General features: G+C 44.2%; 10 protein-coding genes across 10 annotated transcripts; 7 read left to right on the top strand and 3 right to left on the bottom strand. All coding sequences in view use genetic code 12, as the record gives it.

Annotated features, from left to right (window-relative positions):
• Nucleotides 1–937: 937 nt before the first annotated feature.
• Nucleotides 938–2,128, top strand: LODBEIA_P10850 (uncharacterized protein; the record flags this gene model as incomplete). Its single annotated transcript, XM_066970934.1, has 1 exon — nucleotides 938–2,128. The coding sequence occupies one exon, from the start codon at nucleotides 938–940 to the stop codon at nucleotides 2,126–2,128; it is 1,191 nt and encodes a 396-aa protein (XP_066828023.1).
• A 1,569-nt stretch (nucleotides 2,129–3,697) lies between these two features.
• LODBEIA_P10840 (uncharacterized protein) lies at nucleotides 3,698–6,445 on the top strand (the record flags this gene model as incomplete). Its single annotated transcript, XM_066970933.1, has 1 exon — nucleotides 3,698–6,445. One exon carries the CDS (start codon nucleotides 3,698–3,700, stop codon nucleotides 6,443–6,445), a length of 2,748 nt encoding a protein of 915 aa, XP_066828022.1.
• Nucleotides 6,446–7,423: 978 nt separating this feature from the next.
• Nucleotides 7,424–9,103, top strand: LODBEIA_P10830 (uncharacterized protein; the record flags this gene model as incomplete). Its single annotated transcript, XM_066970932.1, has 1 exon — nucleotides 7,424–9,103. One exon carries the CDS (start codon nucleotides 7,424–7,426, stop codon nucleotides 9,101–9,103), a length of 1,680 nt encoding a protein of 559 aa, XP_066828021.1.
• An 82-nt stretch (nucleotides 9,104–9,185) lies between these two features.
• LODBEIA_P10820 (uncharacterized protein) lies at nucleotides 9,186–11,144 on the bottom strand (the record flags this gene model as incomplete). The annotated part of the gene is made up of 1 exon (XM_066970931.1): nucleotides 9,186–11,144. One exon carries the CDS (start codon nucleotides 11,142–11,144, stop codon nucleotides 9,186–9,188), a length of 1,959 nt encoding a protein of 652 aa, XP_066828020.1.
• A 3,704-nt stretch (nucleotides 11,145–14,848) lies between these two features.
• On the top strand, nucleotides 14,849–15,445 carry LODBEIA_P10810 (uncharacterized protein; the record flags this gene model as incomplete). The annotated part of the gene is made up of 1 exon (XM_066970930.1): nucleotides 14,849–15,445. The coding sequence occupies one exon, from the start codon at nucleotides 14,849–14,851 to the stop codon at nucleotides 15,443–15,445; it is 597 nt and encodes a 198-aa protein (XP_066828019.1).
• Nucleotides 15,446–15,783: 338 nt separating this feature from the next.
• LODBEIA_P10800 (uncharacterized protein) lies at nucleotides 15,784–18,174 on the top strand (the record flags this gene model as incomplete). The annotated part of the gene is made up of 1 exon (XM_066970929.1): nucleotides 15,784–18,174. The coding sequence occupies one exon, from the start codon at nucleotides 15,784–15,786 to the stop codon at nucleotides 18,172–18,174; it is 2,391 nt and encodes a 796-aa protein (XP_066828018.1).
• Nucleotides 18,175–18,434: 260 nt separating this feature from the next.
• LODBEIA_P10790 (uncharacterized protein) lies at nucleotides 18,435–18,797 on the top strand (the record flags this gene model as incomplete). The annotated part of the gene is made up of 1 exon (XM_066970927.1): nucleotides 18,435–18,797. One exon carries the CDS (start codon nucleotides 18,435–18,437, stop codon nucleotides 18,795–18,797), a length of 363 nt encoding a protein of 120 aa, XP_066828017.1.
• Nucleotides 18,798–18,818: 21 nt separating this feature from the next.
• On the bottom strand, nucleotides 18,819–20,576 carry LODBEIA_P10780 (uncharacterized protein; the record flags this gene model as incomplete). Its single annotated transcript, XM_066970926.1, has 1 exon — nucleotides 18,819–20,576. One exon carries the CDS (start codon nucleotides 20,574–20,576, stop codon nucleotides 18,819–18,821), a length of 1,758 nt encoding a protein of 585 aa, XP_066828016.1.
• Nucleotides 20,577–22,264: 1,688 nt separating this feature from the next.
• On the top strand, nucleotides 22,265–24,679 carry LODBEIA_P10770 (uncharacterized protein; the record flags this gene model as incomplete). Its single annotated transcript, XM_066970925.1, has 1 exon — nucleotides 22,265–24,679. One exon carries the CDS (start codon nucleotides 22,265–22,267, stop codon nucleotides 24,677–24,679), a length of 2,415 nt encoding a protein of 804 aa, XP_066828015.1.
• Nucleotides 24,680–24,941: 262 nt separating this feature from the next.
• LODBEIA_P10760 (uncharacterized protein) lies at nucleotides 24,942–25,772 on the bottom strand (the record flags this gene model as incomplete). Its single annotated transcript, XM_066970924.1, has 1 exon — nucleotides 24,942–25,772. The coding sequence occupies one exon, from the start codon at nucleotides 25,770–25,772 to the stop codon at nucleotides 24,942–24,944; it is 831 nt and encodes a 276-aa protein (XP_066828014.1).
• Between the last annotated feature and the right edge of the window lie 1,089 nt (nucleotides 25,773–26,861).

Here is a 26,861-nt window from a genome sequence, read left to right as displayed (position 1 = left end):
AGCTTGTTTGGTTGTAAAAAGGGTAACCGCGTGCGACCAGAATTACATGTTGGGCCAATTTAGATGTTCTCTTTTGCTTTTTTTATTTTGTTTTGTTTCTTCCATTCTGAGATAAATGGACTATTTGCAGAAAGAGCGCGCATGAAACGCGTACCACCATTCCAAGTATTTTTTGCAGTTTGGGCAACCGCAGTGAGACCGGACTAGCACAGATGGAACCCTGGGCTAGTAACAAACCTTGATTTTGAAGCCAGGAAAGAGTGTTACGAAACGGTTTGCGTGGGATCGTTTTTTTTTTTCTGAAAAAGGTCCTTTGTTTCGAAAGTGTTTCTTCTGAAACGACGGTGGTCATATATAGTTTGACTTAACTGAAACGCATGCTTCCACGATCTGATCTCCAAACAACGCCGTTTTTATTCTTTTGGTTTTTTTTTTTTTGGCCGATGAAGAGACGAGTCGCTACTGCTGCCATTCAACAACTCAAGGGAAGGCTTGGCAATGAATTCAGGATCAAACCTCGTTGAGATGCCGTGACCTTAAACCTCTTCATCTCAAAACAAGAACGTCTCTACATTATCCATAGTCTTGACAAAACTAGTGAAACAGAAGACAAAACAAAAAAATTGGCGTAGATCGAGCACCCTGCTCTCCCCCGTCAATGCAAATGTCGAGGGTCGAATCATCAAACACATATCGCGAATCACTATTTTGGTTTAGCAGTGTTTCATCCTTTTTTTTTTTGGTTTTTTAGCGCAATGTTTTCCATTCGATCTAAACACCCCTTAACTCTCCCTCTCACTCCCTCCCTTTGCTCGATGCTGAAAATTTGCAACCACGTTTCTACAAAAATGAAAAAATGTGGTCGAGTATAAGATGAAACAGGTTTCTTGAAGTAAATTGGAGGAACTTGGTCCTGGGGGTCAGCAGTTCCAAAAGCATGCATTTCATTACCCTCCTTTTACTACCTGCTTGCGTGCTTGGTGCAAACATCGCGGCGTATTGGGGCCAGAACGCCGGAATAAACCAGAAATCGCTAGCTGAATATTGCTCGTCGTCACCGGCGGATATCATTCTACTTTCGTTTTTGAACAACTTTCCAAACTTGGGCTTGAATTTTGCCAATCAGTGCTCAAACAGTTTTGGAAATGGCGTGCTACACTGTTCCCACATTGGACAAGACATTAAGACTTGTCAAAGCCAGGGTAAGATCATTTTGTTGTCGCTTGGAGGAGAGAGTGGGACCTATGGATTTTCGTCGGATTCACAAGCTCAGGAGTTTGCAACTACATTGTGGAACAAGTTCGGTGGCGGAACAGACAGCGAGAGACCCTTCGACGATGCCATAGTGGATGGGTTCGACTTTGACATTGAAAACAAGAAACAAACGGGCTACGCTGCATTAGCAAACAAGCTTAGAAAGTACTTTGCCAGCTCTTCCAAGAAGTACTACTTGTCAGCCGCTCCTCAATGTCCCTACCCTGATGAATCGGTTGGTGAATTGATGGCTCAAGTCGACCTCGATTTTGCATTCATCCAGTTCTACAACAACTACTGCTCAATCAACAAGCAGTTTAACTGGGACACATGGAGTCAGTATGCATCAGGCAAAAACATCAAATTGTATTTAGGCGTTCCAGGATCGTCATCTTCGGCTGGCTCGGGGTATGTCGATTCCAACACCCTTCAAAACACCATATCAAATATAAAGTCTGATCCACACTTTGGCGGGGTTTCCGTGTGGGACATTTCATCAGCCCCACAAGGTTTCTTAAATCAGATTGAAGACGCCTTGAAAGGCTCATCGCCTTCGCAATCGTCCACTAGCTCATCGTCTCAAACGTCCATCAGCTCATCGCCTCAAATATCCACCAGTTCAGCACCACTTCCCACGGTACCAAGCACCTTTTCCACAAGTTACTACTCGGGAACCGGCACGACATCTGACATTGCCGGGTCTTCTCCCACCGAGCCGAACGGTTTTCAAGCAAACCCGACACTAGTCTCCGGTCAAGGCACTCCCACTCTCAGCTCGGGTCTGCCGCCTGCTCCGACTGACGCCAATGCAGCAGCAGCATCTCGCAGGGTGAAACTAGAGTACTTGACATTAACGAAAACTGTCTATAGCTAATACCCTTGCATCAATGGAAAAAATTTGCGGAGCACTTCCAACCAGTGTTGCACTCTTTTTTTTTTTTGTTTGTTTTTTGGCTGCAAATCTTGCGCCCATGGCGTGACCCACCCCCCTTCCACTCTTTTGACCCAGTTGTTGGTTATCATTCACACTAAGCCACCTCAGATAAGATATTTTGTCGTCTAGGATTGAAATGTCCAATACCGAGTGCCCCTCTTATCATGCTTGAATAAGGCCACAAAGGTGACATCACTTTTTGACCTTCAGTGACGAGCAGACGAGTGAAAAGTTGCGGTGGATCATGGGATGTGCCACTCCAACACTGTGCATCTTCTGTTGTTTTTCTTTTTTTACATTTTTTCACGATACATGGATATTGTCAGTTAATATCTCTTACACTCTCCTGCAAGCAGAAGCCTCAAGCTCTAGGTTTAATCTCATATTTGGGAAAGAGCTCGACTTTGAGGTCAGTGGCGAAGACCCTTTTTCATTTTGAACCCTTGAGTAGATGGTAATCTCTCAATTGGTGATCTTGCCGTATGGGAGTATGGAAGACACACACACACACTCTCTCTCTGTGGCTGATTTTGTTATCGCTTTACTTTCTACAACTACACATAATTGGATGAAGGAGTCTTTTATGCCATAAGGACGACTCAATCCACGAGGCTCGTGGTCTCCTTTATGTGGCTGAATTTGCGCTTTTTTTTCTTTGCTGGTAGCGGTGCCACAGCTGACTGTGGCATGGCATGGCACCAAAAAAAAAAAATGGAGATAAAAGTAAAACCCACGCTTGTAGAGAATGTCAAAACATTAACGGGGCATACATATGTCAAAAAATTTTAAAGAAAGGTCCCTTTACAAGATTCGCCAATCAGAACGTATTCTATTTACATTTGACGCATTCTGCATCGTCATGCTTAGCGACTTCTGCTGCTCATAGAAGGCATCAGCTTCTTAACATAGAAAGCACATGCGAGAAGGGACTGATTGAGATGGGATCTTGACTCAACAACGTTTGTTTGTTTTCCCCCTCCCCCAGGGCTAGCTACGATCAAAAGTCGAGATGAACCAGCAGTGATAATTTAGTGGAGTTTAATAAAATTAAATGGCTACATGAGGGTAAGGTGCATCCAAGAGTCTATTTTTGGCTGATGCAATCTTCGTGCCATTTGCTCCTGCGAGTGTTGTTCTCAGAAAAATGTATGCCCGCCACAATTTACTATACAGAAAAGTCATGTACATAATCCTAAACTCGATGCCTTCTCCAATGCAACAAAATGAATTTTTTTTTGATGCCTAACGAAACTTAGCTAAAGCTCAGACGCGGGACTTTAACTATTTTGCGCTTGAATCGCCTCAAAATAGCTGCACCAACCAAATTAACCTGTGTTGAAAGAAGAGGAAAAAATTTAAAGCTTGTCTCCAATAAACTGAACGCGCTCGAGCGGCATCAAAAACTGCAAGAGGAGTAACCAGTATAAAAGATGACTTGAATTCGCTCTAGAGATGGAGGGAAGGAAACATCAGAAAAGGTGTATTTCCTACCATCTTGGCTAGTCAACGATGTCGGAGAAAAATCAAGCAAACATTCAGGCTACTGGTCTCAGCAGCGTCGGAAGTCATTTGTCGACAGCAGACCACGAAGTTGATTTGGATGCCGTCTTGTCAAATCCATTGTCGATCGGCGAAGTTGGCACAACATTAACAGATGCTCAAAAGAACTTTGTTTTGAAACGATTACATTTCGACACTTTAAACTCGTTTGAAGAATTGCCTCCAACATGCACATTTATATTTGAAAAAATTGAACAAATGTCGGATGAAGAAGCAGTTCAGATTTTGGAAAAAGCCCTTGACGAACTCAAGGATGACGTTAATGTCCAGGAATCGGACCTTGAGTTGTGGAGAGAATTGGTCGATTACCACAAGCACAACCATGACGAAGCGAAAAAAGGACATGGCATTGATGGCGCAATAAATTTCGACGGCAAAGGGCACCCAGTCAACGTTTCCACCCTTTCCAACGCTAGCGAACACTCGGATTTGCCAGAAGACGCACCAAAAGTGGTTGACTGGAGTTTGCAAGTCAGGTTGGAAGCCGTTTTGATTGCTTATTGGTCCCCTTACCCTGAAGTCAGATCGATTACCGACCCCTTTGACGACCCCACGATCCCGGTTGAGACCATCAGAGTCTACGTCATTGGACTTGTTTGGACTGCCATTGGTGCCGTCATTAATCAATTCTTCACCGAACGTCAACCTGGTATCATTTTGCGGTTGGGAGTTGTCCAGATCTTCCTCTACTTTAGCGGGTTGCTTTTGGAATGGACATTACCCAAGTGGAAATTCACAGTGTTTGGTCAAACCATTGATTTGAACCCGGGACCCTACACTTACAAGGAGCAAATGCTTGCCTCGATTTTTTGCTCGGTTTCAGGAGGCGGTACTTCGTATGTTTCTTCAAACATTTTGATGCAAAAGTCGACATTGTTTTACGGCAACACCTGGGTTGATTTCGGTTACCAGACGTTGTTGATTTTGTCGACAAACTGCTTGGGTATCGGGTTTGCAGGCTTAATGAGAAAGATTGCCGTTTATCCAACAGAGTCCATCTGGCCCCTCATCTTGCCCAACATTGCCTTGAATCGAGGACTCTTGGTGAAAGAGAAGAAGGAGACCATCAATGGGTGGAAAATAAGCCGTTTTTCTTTTTTTTTCCTTGTGTTTGCGATTAGTTTCCTTTACTTTTGGATTCCAGACTATTTGATGCAGTTTCTCAGCACGTTCAACTGGATGACCTGGATTGCTCCTGACAACTTGAATCTTGCCATCATTACGGGTTCTGTTGGTGGTCTTGGCTTGAATCCAATCCCTTCATTCGACTGGAACATGATTAGCACCAACACTCCCTTGGCCTTGCCATATTACAACCAAACAAACTTGATTGTGGGGATGTTTATTGGGTTTTTCACCATCATTGGAATCTACTACTCCAACTATAAATGGACGGGGTACTTGCCAATCAACTCAAACTCGCTTTACACAAACAAGGGTCACAGTTATAAAGTGCAAGCCGTTGTGAATAAGGACAGTTTGTTTGATGAAGCCAAATACCAGGAAGTTGGTCCTCCTTTTTACAGTGCTGCCAATTTAGTCACGTATGGCGCATTCTTTGCCCTTTACCCGTTCCACATCTTTTATGAAGTTGGAATGCACCATAAGCAATTGGCCAAGTCGTTAAAGTCGCTTGGAAGAACCATGAAGAACTTCAAGACATCCACCTATGACGGATTCGACGACCCTCACTCGGTGATGATGCGCGCGTATAAGGAAGTGCCCGAGTGGGCTTATTTATGCGTGTTGGTGATTTCCCTCGTGTTGGCCATACTTTGTGTCAAGTTATATCCGGCAGAGACTCCAGTTTGGGGTATATTTTTCGCTTTGGGAATCAACTTTGTCTTTTTGATCCCATTGACCACCATTGCTGCAAGAACCGGGTTCTCGTTTGGATTGAACGTCTTGGTGGAGTTGATTATCGGATACGCTTGCCCAGGGAATGGATTGGCGCTTGCCTTTATCAAGGCACTTGGTTACAATATCGATGGCCAAGCGCAAAATTTCGTCAACGATTTGAAGCAGGGTCATTATGCCAAGATTCCTCCACGTGCCATGTTTAGGTGTCAGTTGCTCAGTATCATTGTGGCCTCGTTTATCCAGTTGGCTATTTTGAACTTCCAAATCACCGGTATCAAAGATTATTGCATGCCAAACAACCGTCAAAAGTTTACCTGCCCGGGAACAAGAACTTTTTACAGTGCCTCGGTGTTGTGGGGTGTCATTGGTCCCAAGAAAGTGTTTGATCACTTGTACCCAATCTTGAGATGGTGTTTCCTCATTGGTTTCCTCCTTGCATTCCCCTGCATTGCACTCAAAAAGTATGGTCCCAGGAAATATTTCAAAACGTTTGAACCAAGTATCGTTATTGGCGGGCTCGTGCAATACGCACCTTACAATCTTTCCTACTACCTCCCTGGTGTTTACGTTTCGTTAGCGTTCATGTACTATATCAAGGACAGATACGAGGCTTGGTGGCAAAAATACAACTACCTTCTTTCCAGTGGTCTCGACTCGGGAATCGCCTTTAGTGCGATCATTATTTTCTTTGCTGTGCAGTACCACGAGAAGGACATCAACTGGTGGGGCAACAGCGTGATGTATGAGGGAATAGACGGTAACATGGTTGGTCGTTTGAATGCTACTGAACTGGCTCCAGATGGCTACTTCGGACCCAGAAAAGGCCACTATCCTTGAGCCATGTGGCGGGGAAGTTTTGGGCTCTTCATTTTCAATTTTTCGTACGTTAAAAGCTATTTCAATAAATTTAAAAACCTTCTTGTATATTGCCATCAAACCCACATTGGATAGCTCTTTCTTCCATCTTTACGCTTCAAATTTGATGGAAGCTTTGGCAGTTTTCCTTGCCAAGACTGTCGATCAGATTATAATAACACCTTCTCCAACTACTAATAATAATAATTGAAGATCAAAACTTGCCGATTCCGCCTGCCACTCGAAAGCAAGCATAATAGAACAGGAAAAGCATATATCTTGGGTGTGTTGGGTTAATACCCTGATTGCCAAAATGTCAAAAGGGAGTAAAAAAAGGAACGGAAGGGGGAAAAAAAATTCTAGCGAGAAGAAAACGTCGCTAGTGAGGGAGAGCACGCCAGCCAGAATTACCCCACGGAAACTCCCTGTCCGAATGACATCACTCTGTCAAGAAACGAGAGAAACACATGAACGGTCCTCACTCTTGAATGGAAGTTGCGGTAAACGGCTATCTCAGTTCCATGTTGTTCCTTGCCACAAGTTTCATCAGGATACTGCTGTTGCAACCTCTAGCAGACGCGTGTGTCGGGGGAGAAGCCCAATGGAAACGGCATTTTCCATTGAGTTTAACAATATCAAATGGGTGTTGGCCTTGAACATCCCCGTGCCCGTTCAGTTATTGTTCATCCTGCTTCTCTTGCAGTGGTCTCTCTTTGACTCCTGCTCACGTTTCGTCTTCATAAACAACGCCCTTTGTAGGTGGCTATTGTAGCAATTTGGCGGGTGCCATATTCCACACTACACTGGCGAATAGAGTGACACAAAATTACGAGTGTTGAAAGGGAGTTTAAATAGCGTGGAGAATTCCACCTCCACCACCACCATTGGAACCATCTCATCTTTTTCCATTCTCCTTTCTCCTTTTCTCTCAGCAACTTCAGTTCAATAGCTCAGCAAACAATGTCTGATCTCAAAGTAGAGACAATTGAAACTCAGCCTTTCCAAGATCAAAAGCCAGGTACTTCAGGATTGAGGAAAAAGGTCACCGTTTTCCAACAGCCTCACTATACCGAAAACTTTATCCAGGCAATTCTCGATGCTATCCCCGAAGGCGCCCAGGATGCGACTTTGGTCATAGGAGGAGACGGCAGATATTACAACGACGTCGTTATCCAATTGATTATTCAAATCGCTGCTGCCAACGGCGTCAAGAAGATTATTCTCGGACAAGACGGAATCTTATCGACACCAGCTACGTCCCACGTGATTAGAACCTATAAAGCCACCGGTGGCATAATCTTGACTGCATCGCACAACCCTGGTGGACCCAAGAATGACTTGGGCATCAAGTACAACTTGGGCAACGGCGGCCCCGCGCCTGAGTCCGTCACCAACAAGATCTACGACATCTCCAAGCAATTGAAAAGTTACAAAATCTTGCCGCTTGCAAAAACCGACATTTCCAAAATCGGCGAGACGAAAGCAGGACCAATTCAAGTGCAAGTCATCGATTCAACCAAGGACTATGTTGAGATGTTGAAGGACATTTTCGACTTTAACTTGATCAGGTCCTTTATCGAAAAATCAAAGGCCAAGGGGTTCAAAGTCTTGTTTGATGCATTGAACGGTGTCACCGGTCCATACGGATACAAGATCTTTGTCGAAGAATTAGCGTTACCGGAATCCTCGATTCAAAACTACAAGCCCTTGCCCGACTTTGGAGGATTGCACCCTGACCCAAACTTGACCTATGCGCACACATTGGTTGATCGAGTCGATAAAGAGCACATTGCATTTGGTGCTGCTTCCGATGGTGACGGCGACAGAAACATGATTTACGGTGCTGGAACGTTTGTTTCCCCAGGTGACTCAGTCGCCATCATCTCGGAATACGCCGACGCCATCCCATATTTCAAGAAACAGGGAGTTTACGGCTTGGCTAGATCGATGCCCACCTCGGGAGCTATTGACTTGGTGGCCAAGGACAAAGGGTTGAACGTGTACGAAGTGCCCACTGGCTGGAAATTCTTCTGTAACTTGTTTGATGCCAAGAAGTTGAGTATCTGCGGTGAAGAAAGCTTTGGTACCGGTTCCAACCACATCAGAGAAAAAGATGGCTTGTGGGCGATTGTAGCTTGGTTGAATGTCTTGGCCGACTACCATTCCAAACACCCGGACTCAGACACCTCGATTGAGATTGTCCAGAACTCATTCTGGGAGAAATACGGCAGAACGTTCTTTACGAGATACGACTATGAAGAAGTCTCGAGCGAAGGCGCCAACAAGTTGATTGCATTGTTGCAAGAGATCATCGACTCCAAGAAACCGGGCGATGAATTGAAGCCCGGCTACGTCATCAAGGAAGCAGATAACTTCTCCTACACCGACTTGGACGGATCTGTTGCCTCGAAGCAAGGTTTATTCATCAAGTTTGAGAACGGCTTGAGATTTGTGGTTAGATTGTCGGGAACTGGATCATCGGGGGCTACAGTGCGTCTTTATTTGGAAAAACACTCGAGTGATAAATCGCAATACAAACTTTCGCCAGACCAATTCTTTAAATCCGATGTCGAGTTTGTCTTGGATCTTTTGAAATTCAAGGAATTCTTGGGCAAAGACGAACCAGATGTGCGTACATAAGAAGCAAAAAATCTGAATCTAAACAGAAAAACATTAGGTATATGAATAGCTTTTTTTTATATATATACTTATATATCATACATTAGTTATATTTGGGTTTCTTGTCATTGCCAGGATAAGTATTGTCATGATCTCTCTTTAATGGTGGCAACACAACAATTTCGTTTTGTTGTTGGTGTTGGTGTTGGTGCTGGTGGTGAGATGCAGGTGCCTTGGGTACAGCAAAGGAGGACGAGTCATTCCCGCTATGGCTGGGAGTGAAACTAGGTGAAAGACGTGGACCTTCATTTTCGTGGTAATTTGAACGCCCATTCTGCTGATGCTGAAGCAAGGTGCTGGCTTGGAGGTTCATTACTTCTTCTAATCTCTTTTTCATTGAGTTTTCCCTTAACCGGGCAGCTTGCTCCATGGCCTCCAACTCCATGATCCTTGTCCTGTAAAGATCATTGACTAGTTCTAGTTCGGAGATTCGCGTCTTTAAAATGGTGATTTCGTGCGAAGAATAGAACCCATATTGTGTGTTGTTGTTATTATTATTGCTGTTGTTGTTGTTGTTGTTGTTGTTACTGTTGTTGTTATCACTGTGTTCTCCACTGCCTGGGTTTTGAAAATTGACATTCTTGTTGTTGTTGTTGTTGTTGATGCTGCTTCCGTTTTCTCCACTTGTGGCATCATTTGAACTTCGAGACAGTTGTTCAAACGATGGCTTTTGAGATTGGTTGGCGTACCCACTCAAGCTCTGTTCGCCTTTAGCCATTTCATGGAGTGGGGGCAAAGTCGGGGTGGAGCATCTCGAATGGACTTCTGAAAATGCCGGCGATTTCTTGTTCAAGGCAGATAATCGAGGCAAGGTTGATGGGGTGATGCTGGAAAAGATTGACGATGACGAGCTTGAACTTAAGCCCGATGAAGATTCGGTCTTGCTCATTAACGAGATGCCGGTTGTTTTGGAGACGCCATTTTTAAACGAGGCACTAGGGCCCAATTCGTTAGACAAGTTTTCCAACACGCCAGCGGCTGCTTGTAAAGAAGTCATATTGTCAGAAATGGGCTCGTTTCTAACTGCTGAGGCCGAGTTTGACGACAACAATAGCGGAGAAGTGATTCTTCTCAACCCGGGAGCAAATTGAGTTGGCGTCGAGGACGGGTAGTGCAAGGGGACTTGGTGAGCTTGTAGTACATGGTTGGGTAACTGTGGGTGGATAATGTGTTGGTGGTTGATGGGGGTGGACTCAGTTGTTGTTGTCTTGAGTGTCGAAGGGGTGTTGGCCACGGTAGCAGGCAATAACGGGGTCAAATCATTGGACGAAGTAGTTGAGTTTTTGAATTTTTTAACTTTTGGTGATTTTTTATTGCCATTACCATTGGCATTTGAGTTTTTCAAATCTTTTGATTTCAACTCTGGCGTGCTTGTTCCTGAAGATTTATTTGAAGCGCCACTGTTATGGCCACCACTACCACCGGCATTTGAAGAACCACCACTGCTACTACTGCTACCACCACCACCTTGTTTGACTCTATTCCTTGATTTTATAGTATCAGTTTTCAAGCTGATTGGTCTGGCTCTGCCGTGCAATTTGAGAAACAATCCACACGCATTGCACAAGACTTGGCCCGTTTCATCTCTTCTCCATAATGGAGTAGTTTGGGTTTGACAATTACGGCAAATGGGACTTGACAAGGAGGATGCCGAAGCAGACGAAGTAGATGAGGATGATGATGGTTTTGGGTTTGGGTTTGCCGACTCGTTTGGATGTGATGGATCCTTTGTAGTGGGTTTCTTGCTGGTGGGTTTCGAAGGTGGAGTAGGTAATGCGTGTGCCGAAGATATCACAACATTGCCACTTGATGTTTGGTAATTGGGGGAGCTAAACGACGGAGTGCGGGTGCTTTCTTTCAACTCTGGTTTTGAAGAAGTTGCGAAAGCAGTATTAGAAGTAGTAGCTGCGGCAAAATGCCGAGTGTAGACGGGCTCGATCTTGACATTCGAGTTGCTACTAGATCCTTGCTGTTGTTGTTGTTGGCCGCTAGACATTGCCATATGATGACTTGGTAGTTGCTCTTGACTATTAGCAGCAGCAGCAGCAGCAGTTGTCGTTGGTGGTGTTGTTGTTGGCAGTGTATTTGGATTATTCAATTGACTGGTATTATGTGGATTTGGAAGCAGTTGGACTTTCAAATCAGCAGCCATTCTTCAACAGAGAAAAAAAACAAAAAAAAACAAAGTGAATGATTAGATGACGATACTATCAAGTGAAAAATGCAAAGAAGGAAAAGGGAAAGGGAAGGGGACTGGGTGAATAGGTAAAGTGTCCTTGGTTGTTGACAGTTGAAGATGGTGCTGGATATTGATAAGACCCTCTCTTACACTCTCTTTCTCTTCTCTCTCTCAGATGAAATTTTTCATAAAACTTTTAGAGACTATTGGAGTAGTGTTGACGCTAATAACGAGTTTCAATGGCGGGGGGGGGCACACTAGTTTGTAGTGATACCAGTAACTTTCCGAACGAAATGTATTGCCAAATGGGATAGGATAGTGGAAATAAAAAAAAATTCAAAAAGAAGAAGGAGGGACGGGTTGGTGGTGGTGGCAGATGTGGGTCTATTGGGATATGAGTATAACTCTGGTGGGTTATCTCTGTCCTTTTTAATAAAAATTTTTGTTATCTAATCAGTGCCAGCGTCAAAGGTGAAAATTTTTTTTTTTCTTTTGATGTAAAATTTTGTAGAGTCAAAGCAAACACCAATTGGAATGTTGCGAGAGGGAGAGAAAAAGCAGCACCCACCTCACTATTACCACCATCGCCAGGGCAAGGAAGGAACGACAAGAGAGAGGGCTATGAGTGTTGACGAGTCGTTAGGAATTAGAGCCAGTGTCTGTTGGAGGATAAGGGTTATACTCTCTGCGGCGGGCAGAATAGCCAATCTCCCCGACCAACTATAACTCTTTTTTCTTTTTGTAGAAAAGTAGCTATAAACTTTTTCGTCGACTGCGGATCTCTTCTGCCGTCTCATATCATATCATTTCGTACTGCTGCTGCTACCACGACCACCGCTCTTACCTCTCGTTAGTGGCATCTACCCAGTGGGGAGGGTTAAGGAGGGTACCGCAGTAGCTGCTGCTGGTGTATGTAATTGACAATTGACAAGGACACCTCTTCGTGGGGCATTAAATAAACGATAACACCACTTTTCAAAGAAAAGAAAGAGAGAGAAAAAAGGGGGCAAAAATACACGACCCTGTTTTTTTTTTTAATCCAATCATTTCAGCAACAAAATGCCGTTTGATCAATGGTGAATCCACTCCCTCTCTCCCTTTAGGTGTTTCTCTCTCTAGGCCGATTCTAGCCATGCAGTTGTATACTTAGTAGGGAGGGATTGGGAACAGCAGAGTTAACCCCCATTGGGTGGGAAAAGAGACTCACTTTTCAGCAACTGCACTTTTATTGTTAGCAACCCAACTTTCTTATCTCGCTTTAGATGCCCTGTACTCAATTAGTGTTAGAGAGACAACAGCGGTGGAAAGCGGGCGGGGGCGGGCAAAGACAGATTAGGGGATCTCTGAACAAAGTTGCTTACTATCTCTCGCTACTACTGCTACTACTGGTGGTGGTGGTACTGGGGCAACTATGGGGCTTACGTGTCTCTGTATCTTTCTTATCCCTCACCACTGTCTCCGTTTGCATCAGGGGCATTCCAGTCTTCCACACACTTCAATCGCAGAAGATGTTGTACGCTCATGGACGATTACTCCAAATCTCTAGCAAAATCTGCACATCTCAGCGAAATCTACAAACGCAGGAAAAAAGACACCAGTCAAAAGAGAGATCCCCCCCCCCCCCCACATCATCACCATTAGCACCGTTTCCATGAAAAAGGGGAAGAAGTGAGCTCTCTCGAGGGAATCCACTGCCTATATATATACCCAGAGGGTGACATCCTTCCCCGAATGGACAAGTAGGCGAATCCACATCCAAATTATATTATACTACACTTTTCTGCATATATTTTTTTGGCGACAGGGTTGTTTATGTATCTTCGCGGGAGAGACAAAAAAAAAAAAAAGAGTGGGGGGGCCTACTAGCACTACGAGGAAGCACAACACGCACAGCGAGTGCCGTGTGGGATTCTGCAACGAGACAATCAATACCACCACGAAGCATGCCATGCGGACGGGCAGAGAAGTTTCTCTGTAGAAGAAAAAAAATCCGCATTGGCAACCGGGCACATGGATGTATCAGCAAGAAGATTCTAGACTTTCTGTTTCATATAAAAATAGCCCAACTCATTTTTACCTCCCCTTCCCCCTAGGTGCCTTACGTGTCCACCCACACACAGTGAGAGTTGAAATTTTTTTGTTTATGTATTGGCTTACTTGAGTGCCAGCGATCAATTTCACCGTGACCACCAAAAAGTTAAAGTGCTAAATTTCGAGGCTGTGCTAAAAATACTCAAAAGGCTTTGCAAAGACCGGAAAAGAGGGGTAACCGAGGGCACGTGAATGACCAAATACATCACCCTCGTCTCGGAACACACCACCGCCACCAACCACCCACCTACTTTCTTGAGTCAAACTTCCAGGTCAATGCCAGTAACCAGCTGGGCCAGTCTCATCAAAGTGGCAAACAAAAAACAAGAGCCAACTCTCATTCTTCCCCTGCTCCTCTATTGTCTCGGTGGGTGCCTCGGAAATTTGCCTGTTTCCGCGACAGGCACGTGATACACTCTTCTGCTACAGTAGTGTGGGTGTGCGATTGCCACCCAGTAAACCTTTCACAATTCAGCTTATCTATTTATACTCTTTTTGTTTCAACGAGAGAGAACGAGAGAACGAGTGATACATTAACTATACGAAATCTTCGACTCTAGCCTTTTTTTTTTTTTTTAACCCTCGTATGACGACTTGTGTTTGGTAACTACCTCGTACTACGTACTACGTAATACGTGGTGGTTAGCACACGGCACCAGAGCACACGACCATAGTCGTCTTAATTACACAGGGTTAACCAAGCAGCCCCCCTCGTGTCGCGTCAATCAAACCGATGTCCGTAAATATGTAGCTCCTCAATAACGCCAGTTGATTGTCTATCCAGCTGCCACTAGTCTCAAAGAACAAAATCTCTCACTACATATATGTGTATATAAACATTGAGAGCTCGGGAGGGTTTGGCGGGGGCTCTGCGGTGTTCCTTAGTAGTGGCAAAAAAGCTACCACATGTGTCCGTGGTATATCTACAAACAAATACAAAATCAACAAAAAAAAATTCACACACAGAAAAAGTGAGAGAAATTTATTGAGGGAATCAAAACACTTGTACTGTTGGTTTGATTGACTCTTGACTTCGACTGATTGACACATTCAAGTTGCCTACACGTTCCAACACTCCAAACCATCCCGTTTTCTTAGATCAACCTCCATCTCAAGTCTTTATTTTGATTCATCAGACCCCCATCTGTCTCTAGTATCGAAACAAATAAAGAAAACAAACCACCCTATCCCTCAACCATAACCGCAGTCACCAGAGAATAGAATCTTTATATTCTTATCAGGAGGTTCAGAGTTACTTATCATTTTACTTATACACATACAGCCCATATATACATATATATATACATATATACATTTATATCTATATATATAAACAAATCACGTCTTGAGACTGCAACAAGAACCACAACTACAACTGCAACTACAAACACTACTACTTGCCACCCCATAACAAATATTGAAAGAAACACTAAATCATGGTAAACGGTCCAGCTGAACTTCGTAGAAAATTGGTCATTGTCGGTGACGGTGCTTGTGGTAAGACATGTTTATTGATTGTCTTTTCAAAAGGTACGTTCCCCGAAGTATATGTCCCCACCGTTTTTGAAAACTACGTTGCCGACGTTGAGGTTGACGGCAGGAAAGTTGAATTGGCATTATGGGATACCGCCGGTCAAGAAGATTACGATAGATTGAGACCCTTGTCCTACCCCGACTCCAACGTCATCTTGATTTGCTTCTCGGTTGACTCGCCCGACTCATTGGACAATGTCTTGGAGAAATGGATCTCGGAAGTGTTGCATTTCTGCCAAGGTGTCCCCATCATTTTGGTTGGTTGCAAGTCCGACTTGAGAGACGATCCGCACACCATTGAAGCATTGAGACAACAACAACAACAACCCGTCTCCACGTCCGAGGGCCAGTCCGTTGCCCAAAGAATCGGCGCTGCCGAGTACTTGGAATGTTCCGCTAAAACCGGTAGAGGCGTTAGAGAAGTCTTTGAAGCAGCAACTAGAGCTTCATTGAGGACTAAAGATAAAAAGGAAAAGAAGAAGAAGTGTGTCATTTTATAAGTAAGAGCCAATCAATTGAAAAGATATGAGATAGTATATATATACAATACAACCTTGTCATTGCCTACTTTTGCCTACTTTTGCCTGTCTAATCCGCTAAGTATACCTTTGTTGTATCAGAGTTTCACGAATCAAACTGCTCTGGCGCCAACTCTCTCATTCGAACACGCTGGTCGCCCCGCGCACCGTGCACAGCATAGCTAACTCCCGCACGCCTCTCACAGTGTTGGAAAAATTCAAATGAAACAAAAACACCGAGAATTTCAGATTCCAACTACTCAAAAGGGGGATCAATATCTAGACACACACATTCCACAATTCGGTTGCCCAAAAAAAGAATGGGGTCTCTCAGATCATTTATCAAATCCGTTAGGAAAGCCAAAACCATCGCCGATGAGAGAAAAGTCATCCAAAAGGAATCGGCAGCTATCCGAACCTCGTTTCGTGATGTCAACCTCGATCATACCACCAGACGCATCAATATCTCAAAATTACTATACCTCTACATAATGGGCGAAAAGACCCATTTTGGCCAAGTTGAATGTCTCAAGCTATTAGCATCGCCGCGCTTTGCCGATAAGAGATTGGGCTATTTGGCATGCATGTTGATTCTCGATGAAAACCAAGAAGTGCTTACTTTATTGACAAACTCCTTGGACAACGATATGCAACACCCAAACTCCTATATTGTCGGCTTGGCGCTTTGCTGTCTTGGAAACATTGCCTCGCCGGAACTTGCCCGAGACTTGTACACCAATGTCGAAACGATCTTGGACTCGAAAAACAATTTCTTGAAAAAGAAAGCCTGCTTTGTTGCTGCAAAATTGGTTGAAAAAGAACCCGATTTGTCGGAGTTTTTCTTGCCCAAGGCCTTGCTGTTGATTAACGAAAAGAACCCCTCGGTGTTGTTGGGCACATTGAGATTGATTGACGTATTATACCACGCATCAGAGGAAAATAGAGAAAGCTTGACTAGGACATTACCCAGGATTGCAAACCATTTGAAAAGAGTCACTTCCAGTGGATACCAACCAGACTACGACGTCATGGGCACCACCGACCCCTTTTTGCAAGTGAGCCTCTTGTCCACGATTCGAACTTTGGCAGCGGGCCAACACAACACCGAGGAAATCAACGATATTCTCACTCAAGTGGCATCCAATTTGGAAAGCGGGAAAAACGCAGCACATGCAATCTTGTATGAATGCGTCAAGACTTTATTCGCGATTGACTCTGACCAGTCGTTGAAGATCTTGGGAGTCAACATCTTGGCCAAATTCTTATCAACAAAGGAAAACAACACGAGGTACGTGGCATTGGACACTTTGTTGAGCATAGTCAACATTGAGCCCTTGGCGGTGCAGAGACACCGCGCCACCATCGTCAACTGTCTCAGCGACGGCGACATCTCCATCCGGAGACGAGCCTTGGAGTTGTCCTTTGGCATCATCAACGACCAAAACATCCGCGTCTTGACCCGGGAAATTCTTCCATTTTTGGAAAACTGCTCGGATCCAGAATTGAAAACTTACACCACGTCGCAATTGACTATTGCCGCTAACAAATACTCGCCCAACGACAAGTGGCACTTCGATACCTTGATCAGAACGCTTAAAGCTGGTGGAAACTCAGTGACGCAAGACATCATTTCCAATATCCTCGCGTTGATCTTGCAATGCAACGACCAGGAGTTGAAGAAACACGTGGTTGAAAAACTACTAGCTTCGTTTATGGAAGATGGCGACCAGTTTGGATTGGCGTTGATCACGGTTTGGTCCTTGGGCGAATATGGAGATGTAGTGTTGGGCTCAGTTTTGGAAGTCAAGGGCGAGTCCATCACGGTGCAGGAGTCAACCATCGCCAACGTGTTTGATGCCCTCTTGGAGAACTCTACATATACCGATCACGAACTAGTTCAGCTCACGGCGTTCATCCTCACCGCGGTGCTCAAGTTATCAGTCAAGTTCAAATCCCCTAAAGTTATTGAACATTTGAGGCGAATCATCAACTCGAAAACGTACGATCTGAATTTGGAGATCCAGATACGGGCAGTCGAGTACCAGGAAATCTTTGGACAAGATGCGACCTTAAAACGCGGTTTGCTCGCGAGAATGCCGCCGCCACCGGTAAAGGAGAGAGAAGCCTTGACTTTGCATAAATCCTCCACCACTGCCAAAAGGGGAGACCACGGTGCTATTGCATCCGGGGTCGCGGCTGCTCAGGATAATTTATTGTTGCTCGATTTGATAGACAACGACGACGTGCCATCTTCCGCGGCTCAAAACGACGTCTTGTCTGATATTTTTGGCAGCAACTCCAATTCCAACTCCAGCTCCATTTCGAATAGCGTCTCGGCGCCTCCAAAGTCGGCAATCGCAGCATTTGAAAACGCCAACGTCAGGGTCATGTTTGTGCCTCGTGAGTTTGCCGGCAATGGTGAAGCAATCACAGAGGTGTTGATAACACCAGCCACGAGCCCGCTGCACAAGTTGCAGAAATTGACCCATTTCCAACTTTTGATTGCCGTGCCCAAGACGCAAAAATTAAGCATCACCTCAACGTCAGGCGGCGACTCGCTTAACCATCCACAAGATCAAATCAAGCAGATCTTGAAAGTCACGGGTAAACCGGGCGCCAAGCTCAAGTTGAGAGTCAAACTAAAGTACCAAGTCGACGCTGTTCCACAGGAAAACCAATTTGATTTTGCAGAATTTCCCCAATCACTCTAGACGGTGAGGTAAGTAGGTAAGGTAGCGAATGTTTATAGAGAACCGTTTATTTTTTTGGATTTTTTTTTTTTGCAACCTCACAATTTAACCCATTTTGCATCAATTGTCCATTGAATTCCACCAACTTAGAAGCAATCCCATTCGTCAAATGAACATATTTCTCAACAGCTGAACCAAACGAGACACTCTATCCCTCTTCTTTTCTCAAACCCCAATCACCATCACAATTTCCACCGTCATTTCCAGAACGAAACATCACCATGTTTAGAACCGCCATCAAATCATCCGTGCGCCACACCGCCAGGTCAACAACATGGAAACGCTCCATCGCAACCGACATCAACAACGGGACAAAGGGACAAAAGACATGGCCCGACTGGGCCACCGTGCGCCGTGTTTTCGTCACTGACGGCTACGCCCTCGTCGGATGGTCGGTTGCTTTATCAGGGATAATGTTCTGGGGGCCCTACATTGCGGTCCAAAGTTCAGATGCCATTGACCATGTGCCTAGGGACAGGGGAGCGCAGGTTATTGCCAAAAGGGAAGGGTTGGATGAGGTAAAGATTACTGTTGACATTCCGCAGACTTATGTCCCGCTTGACAAGGGCGATGATGATGAATAAGATTGATGGGTATTTAGATTTCTATAAAGTATATATATCCCGCAAGAATCGAGTTCTATTAAACCTCACCAAATTCTTAATCTCGCGGTGTTGCAAGCCGTGCAACGTTTGCAACTCCGACTCAATCAACAATTCCTCTTCGTGGCCCTCAACGTCGACACGGTTGCATTTGTCCAACAAGATCCGATGCTCAGCTTTGAAATCGACGATATTGGTGATGATCTCCGCCATGTCGAAAATTAGACTATTGATCAAGCTCTCAAACCGGTGATATTCTTTATAGCGGAACAAGTAGAAAGTCTTTGACGCGGCGCGGTCTAAACTTCGAGGAATCTCTTGGATTTCCACAACGTTGGCTTTAACAAGCGCGTAGATTTCATTGCGCACGGTTTTCTCCTTGAGCAAAACGGCATTGGCGATGGTTTTCTCATCGGCGAGTTTGAGTTGTTTGATGCATCGCAAAATGCGAAACGCCTGCTCGTTCAATGTGGCCTTGATGAGCGTTTCGTAGTGGAATTGCTTAACTTGATGCGTGAGGCGATTGAACGGGATGCTATAACGGCCGGGCGAGATTTCCTCTACAAATCGTGTGTTTGTGCCAGTTGCCAAGAGATGTAGATGCTGTTGGATAATGGAGAGCCTGGAATCGGCATCATCGGAGTCGGAAGTAGTAGAAACGGGAAGAAAACTGCCGCCGTTTTCAAGCTTGATTCTCTTGTTCGACTCAGGAAAATCCGCTTCAAGGTTGATTCTCTTGCCCGGGTGGCTCTTGCTCACCACCGAATCGGTCAAATCGAGTTCTTTGGGGAAAAATCTCAAGATATCCTTGGCCGTGAATACAATCTGCTTTGCGGCGACGGCGCTGCTTTCTTCTCCTTCCACAAACTCTTTGACTGCTGTAGGATCGTTTAATAGCCCGGGGATTTGCAAAAAGGGATGCATTAATTCGGGGCTATTTTTTTCGATACTGTGCAATGCTGCTTCGTAGACTTTTGACGTTAATAGCCCAATTCGCGAACTGGCCAAGTTGACAAATGCAGTGGTTCTCGTGTGTTTTTGGAATCTCGCTAAATTGAAAGTAATGACGAGTTGTGGGTCCAATTTCTTGTACCCATTTTCAGTAATGTAGATGTTGGCATGGGTAGTGTTCAACAACGCTGCTAGTTTCTGCTTACAAGTAGCCTGTATCTCCGCGACTCGTTTCACCTCCGACTGCGCTGGCAATCTTGGGGTGACTTTAGTTGTATCTTGGAAGAGTTTATCCCAAATGTCGCATATGTGATGGTATGCATGAATATCCAACAGTTTCAACCAACCGTCATTAAACAATTGGAGAAAGATTTTCTCTTTTGTCAATCGCTGATTAGCGTCGTCAAACTGTCGGAGGTAGTCGTCAATCTTGATATGACCATTCATCAATATATTTTGCACGAGCTCAGCTTCGGCTTCCCCGTATTGCTGAATAATGTGTTGAAGTATGTCACCACTACTGATCAACGTGTTGAAGCCAACCTCATTTATGGAATAGAAAGTAGTCTTGTCATTTTCCTGCCAATAGTATAGACAATTTAGCTGGATCAATGACACTATAGCTGACTTGATTGCTTTTGGTGTCAAGTTTGTCTTTTTGCTCAATTGTCTCACGGTTAACCGGCCATTAGCTAGCAAAATCGTCGTTATAACAGCTGCAATTTCCCCAAGATGAGTCTTGGCTATGGATGCGAATAGAAAAGTTTTCGGCGACTGGGCTCGTATAGTTGAAAGATGGTCCTTATCCATCTTTTTTTTTCTTTTCCGACAGCTATAGTTTGGTCATTTATTTGAGCAAGAAAGCGATCTCCTTCGGGTTTTGTTGCAATGAGTATTGATGTGTCTCTCTGTGTGTGTTACCTGATGCTAGGTGAACTTGGTAGTGAAAAAAAAAAAATCCCGTGATGAGCGCCATAGCGGACGTGCTCGGAGACTACGCTACCAAATGATGGCTACTCCCTCATTACACCATTGCGTATTTCGCCGTTAGCCCCGACGAAAGCCGAATACGATAAGGAAAGAAGAAGAAGGTGGAGCAGGGGAAGACTAGGAGAAGAAGTAGGAGGAGGGGAAGATTTGAACTTGAGCGAATATCATCATCGTAAAACACCAAACCAAGTGCTGCTCTTTCAATAGAGAAAAAGAGATGTGAGTTTGAGGGGGGGTAACATCCAAAAGTGATGATCACCGACCACAGTGCAGACTTTGCATTGGGCTCTGTAGAGAACTGACTTGTTGTGCGAAGGAGAGACCAGCCAGCCTGTAAACCAAGATACTTGAAACCGACATCACCTTGACCATTATTTCCCATTCGGATATTTTATTATCTCGCAAGTGGGTGCGCATCATTTGCCACATACACGGAACAGAAAACTTGGAGGAGCAAGAGGAGGTGAAATTAACGTCGACAGGACAATCGGAAGATGGTTGAGTCACCAAGACTACATTTTACAAGACACCGGATGAAGAATTGGCCTGTTTTCTTGCTTTCTCTTGTTCTACAACTTGGCGAAGGAGGGGAAATATATCTAGTGGTGCTGCTGGGGTACCCGATAAGACATCACTGCAGCCGCTCCAGCTTAGCACGTAAGCTCTTCGCGGTAGTAATAGTGGTTATTAGCAGCAGTAGCAGTTGTTGAATGTAACCCTTGGTGGCGGAGTTGGCGGTTTTGGTTTTGGTTTTGGTTTTGGTGGTTGTGTTCTGAATACCCGGGCGTTTACTATTGTTTATCTCTTCGTGCTCACCATATAATACTGCTCTACTCCTACTGCCAACTGATAAGGAAAGCAGATTCCAATAGTAAACCACTGCTGTAACCACTGCTGCCACCAACTAGTAGACAGAGATCTATACACTCAATAAATCTATCCAACTCTCGGAACAGACAGATAGTACATCAACTTTGCAATTGATAGGACACATTTTCACATCTACAGATTCCACCTTTAGATAGCCACTGTTGTTGTTCTTGCTGCTGCTGCTGCCTACCTGACTCATTTGACTCACACGTCAGCCACCCACCACACTTTTTTTAGTTTCAACAACAACAACAACATCCAGCACGATTCATTTTCTACCAACGATTGACGTGTTTTGTTTTTAAGATATATTCACTTATCATCTTAATTACCGAAACTAGAACAAGATAAAGGAGGACAATTTTCCAACAAAATATACATTCTCAATACCCCCCACCACAACACTGAATTGGAGACTACACAATTCATTTTTTTACCAACAAACATACTATGACCCAACGTTCTCATCCATAACCTTCTTCTTCTTCTCCTTCTTCTTCTTCTTCTACTTCATCATCAACAAAAGTTACTCATTGCAAGAGTTATCTTCATAGGAAAAAAAAAAACACACACTTGCACAAGTTTAAACTGAGAACTCACGCCCAGCTTCACTCACAGACGCCACACTTGCAATAAGGATGTCCAGTGACCAAATTCCCAAATTGCCGGTTTCTGACCCACAGGCAAGGAAACACACGGCAAAGCTCCATCAAGTATTGGTCAACTTCTTTACTAAAGCTGCTCAAATCATTTTAGATTCCCGATCGTCAAGCTCGGAATTGTCGTTGTATTCAAATTCTGACTTATCGTCTGCTGCAACAACATCACAGCCATATGCAGATGGTCACGGGCACGGTCAAGGTCATAATCAAGGGCACGGGCACGGCTATGCACATCCACATCCACATGCCGAGGATCCAGTTGTCAAAATCAATAAATGGTTTAATCTACATATGATTTCGACTTCTGCAACGTCCAAAGATGATTTGAAACTATGGAAAAACCCAGAGGTAATTACCCTACCACCGATGATTATTGAAACTTATCTAGATCTCAGGCAATTGCCATCAAATCAAACTTTGGTTCTATTCGATGAACAAAAACATCCGTGGACGGTTGTGAAACCAAATGGCAAAAAGCAAGAAGTTGTATTGGAAAGATGGCTCATTGAGTTTGATCAAAGTTCGCAGTCGGATAAAATCATCTTGGATGAATTGCCCTTGATCTATAAACAAGCAATTATATTGTTTAGAACAATTTACGGTTTTTCAAGATTGATGCCTGCTTATAAATTGAAAAAGAAGAACCCCTCGAATAAGTTGTCCTTGGGCAACAAGATTCTCGACGGCAATCAACCCATCAGCTCAAAGGGAAGAATCGGATTATCCAAACCCATTGTAAATAACAACATCATCAATGAATCTGAATCTCACATGACTCAAAAGAATTTCAAACCCATCAACACAAGTCTTGGTATGTTGAAAATCTCAATCGCGTATAGAAACCACTACGATTTCTGTTTACATGAACACGAAGAAGTGCTTTCTGTTCATTTTACCAAGCACGATGAAGATGCCAAAAAGAAACTATCGTCGATATCTCCCTCGTCTTCCTTGGCTTCGTACAAGGATCAATCGTCACTGTTTAGTAAGGATGTTTCGAATTCACCAAAGACGAAAACTTCGAGACCAAATTCATTTAAAATAGGTTCAATTGGGAACTCGCCGCCATCGGCTCAAGTTGCTGGTAATACTACCATCACAACTACTCCAACAGCTACAGGAACACCAACAACAACAACAACAGCTACAGCTACAGCTACAGCTACAAGCCATGCCACTGTTCAGCCGCAAAATATGCAAGCAGTGCCGTTGGAGAGAAAAGTTTCCATCACCAGTAGCAAGTCCATTTCAAATGCTTCACTAGCAGCATTTTTGAGAAACCCCAGAAGCAGTACCCCGTCAGCAAGTAATATTCCCATTTCGACGAGCAACAACAGCAACGCCAACAATCCTTATAGCACGTCGATTCCCAGATCAATTGGATCTTCCACTGGCCAAGATGAAATATTTGTCAACCCAGATAGTGCAAGCAATACACCCCGATTTTCCTCCTCGTTTGGATCAAGAGCAAGTCGAAGATTCAGTAATACAAGTATCAGACAGCAAACCCCTCAATCGGACTATTTCACTCAGGGCAATAACAGTGTTGATGCGGCATTGAGCGGGCTATATGGAGACGACGATATAAGCGATTTCGTGAGGATGATTGATAGCACCTCGGATTTGAAACTATCAGGCGGGCATAGTAGCTCCCATGACTCGGACAGTCGAATCAGGGCCATACGAGAAGTGGAGGGAACCGAAAGCAAGAATGAATTGAAAAAGTATCAACTGATGAAAAATAAACATCAGCAATTGAGTGATAGTGTCAATGCCAGTATCATTTTACAATCAAGACAGAGCAGCCGCAAGAGCTCGTTGAATTCACCGCCTGGTTCTTTTGATCAAAACCAAGTGATTGTCTCTTCAAGAATGAGGGAGAGTTCATCCAGGTCCAATAGCGTCGAGCCTAATCGGCCACTCATTGTGTCGAGATTCAACTCGAGCAATGTTGCATTGCCATCAACGTCGACGTCGACGTCGACATCCGTACCAGCTCCGGCGCCAGCACAAGCTCAAGCTCAAACACATAAACCACAAACTCAAGCACAAGCACAAGCAAATGCACACGCACACGCACACGCGCATGCCGATGCTCCACATTTGAACAAGATGTCGTCGGTACATTCTACTGCTACTTCTGCTAGTGTCAATAGAGACGGAGGAAGCAGAGTGATGCCAAACATGAAGAGCGGTGCAACAACCGTTGTATCGGGACTAGCTACGAGCCCGTCGATTTATGATTACCGATCAGTTTCATTGCGAAGCGGCGACAACTCCAATGATGACGAGCTAGGTTCGGCTCATGACAAGTCCCGAAAATCGTTGCGGAAAGAAGACGAAGACGAAGATGATTTACTCTTTACAATGAGTGATATGAATCCCAAATGAAAAAAAAAGGATATATGTTCGGGTTTTGATTATAGAGAGATTAATTATTTATTAAAGGTTCATCAACACAAATTGTGAATACACACAATCGTAGCACATTAGTTTGTGGGAGAAAAGGAAAGGAAATTTTTCTAGAAAGCGGAAAATCGCTCTTCAAGTTTCGTCTAGTCTCGTCTCGCGCTCCAAACTTGGATTTTTTGAATTTTTGGACTTTTTTGACATTTTTGGACTCACTGCTGCAACAAATTGCACAACAGGTGTATCAATGGTCATCGTCTTGGCCTGGGTTACATGATCTGTAACCCAAGAAGGTCAACAATCTCCACACACCAAAGGCCAAGACTGCACCCAAGATTGGACCCACCCAGTAAATCCAGTGGTAAACAGGGAACGATCTAGCAGCAATACAAGGACCAAAAGATCTAGCCGGGTTCAAGCCGGCACCAGTGTAGTAAACGCATACCAAATGGCCCAAGAACAACGAAATACCAATGACAAAGGGAGCCATGAAGGTGGCTCTGGATTTCTCCACAGCCATCATCAACACGGTGAAGCAGAGAATGAAAGTGCCGAAAGCCTCCAAGAACAACCCTCTCGATTTTGAGGCACCGCCGCCTAACCCGTTAGTAAATGCAATTTCACCTGGTGTCATGGCCGAGGCAGCACCAGCAGCAGCCATACCGGCGATAACTTGAGACACCATCATGATGACGCCACGGATAGGGGGCACAGCTTGCGCCAAGACCAACGTCAACGTGACAGCCGGGTTCAAATTTCCGCCCGAGACTCGGAAAAACATAAAGACGCTCATCATGACACTGAAGCCGAACCCAAATGAAATCATCAACAATTGCATTGGGTTCGAGCCTTGTCCCTTGGGAGGGATGGTTGGGTCCTGGTTGGCGATTTGGGCAATGACAAACGCCGTCCAGAGAAAGATAAAAGTACCGAAAAACTCGCCCAAGGCCGCGATCAAATGGTTCTTGAATGCCGAGTTGGTATACTGCTCATCGTACTCTGGCTCATACAAGGGTCTCTGAGCCTCAATCTCATTGGGGGTTAGCGAGTGTTGATCTTCAGCAGCGACTGTCATGTTCTGTATATTTTTTTTGGAGTGGTTCCAAAAATTTCTAGCTTAGGCGGTATTTGGAGGTGGTGAGCGATAGATCTCTTGGAGACGTGATACAGAGCTGAGTATCAGCAAATTCATTACAACATGAAAGTAGAAATTAAATCGGTATTTATACTCTGGACCCGTGCAACAGCAGAGCATATACGGACCTGATATTATTGAAAGCTAGTCACTGAACGTATCAAAACAAAAGTCGGTATTAGCATTACCTACTGCCCACTGCAACTATTATTAAAAACAAACTAAAAAAAAAAAAAAAAATTTGGGATAGACTTTTTTTAAAAAGAGAGAGCATGTAGTGGTTACGATAATTTCACCAAAGTTCCTAGTCCCCAAAATCCTCCATTCATAGTCCGCTCCACTTTTAGCTTGTTGAACATTTAACAAGTTTAAAAACGTGCATGTCGTCGATCCTGTTCAATACAGAAAAAAAAAAAAAAAAGAGATCAAGTTACTCAGCTTTTTCCCCTCAACCAGATTAGCTTTGAACATAACATCGATGAAATTTCAGAACCTAAAGTTGTTGCTTTTTTTCCTAAACCTTGGATTTGGACTCTCTTTTTTAGAGAAAACCAGTCTATGTCCCAGCGTAAGTTCATCCGTAAGGACATGCTGAATTATAACTCCAAAAGTTTTGTCTACTGAGCCTCGTTTGATGGTTATGTATAAAGCTCATCACCAGCAGGCGTTAGGAGGGGGGAGGGAAGGAAGAAGAGGAGCGGGCGAGCACATGCATTAACTTTCAAGGGAGACAATCTCAATTGCTTTGGTTTCATGGTTGTGGTTGTAATCCAGACAGAAAGGCAAAAGTTGCGAAAACAGAAATTCAAATTCTTTTAGATTGTTAGGAAGGAAGATCAACCATCGACTCTCTCTCTCCCCCCCAAGTTGGCAAGACAGAAGGACACAAGATACGTCTCGAAGCAGACAGATTTCCACCATTACTACTACCAAACTGTAAACGGATCTCACCTGTTATTATGTTGTAACCAAGTAAACCAAGTAAACCAAGTAGACAAAGTCAGTCACGTAGTCACGCTGACTGCAACT

The sequence above is a fragment of the Lodderomyces beijingensis genome (genome assembly GCF_963989305.1).
Source record: "Lodderomyces beijingensis strain CBS 14171 genome assembly, chromosome: 1".
Lineage (NCBI taxonomy): Eukaryota > Fungi > Ascomycota > Pichiomycetes > Serinales > Debaryomycetaceae > Lodderomyces > Lodderomyces beijingensis.
This window is presented reverse-complemented; position numbering and strand designations above follow the sequence as displayed.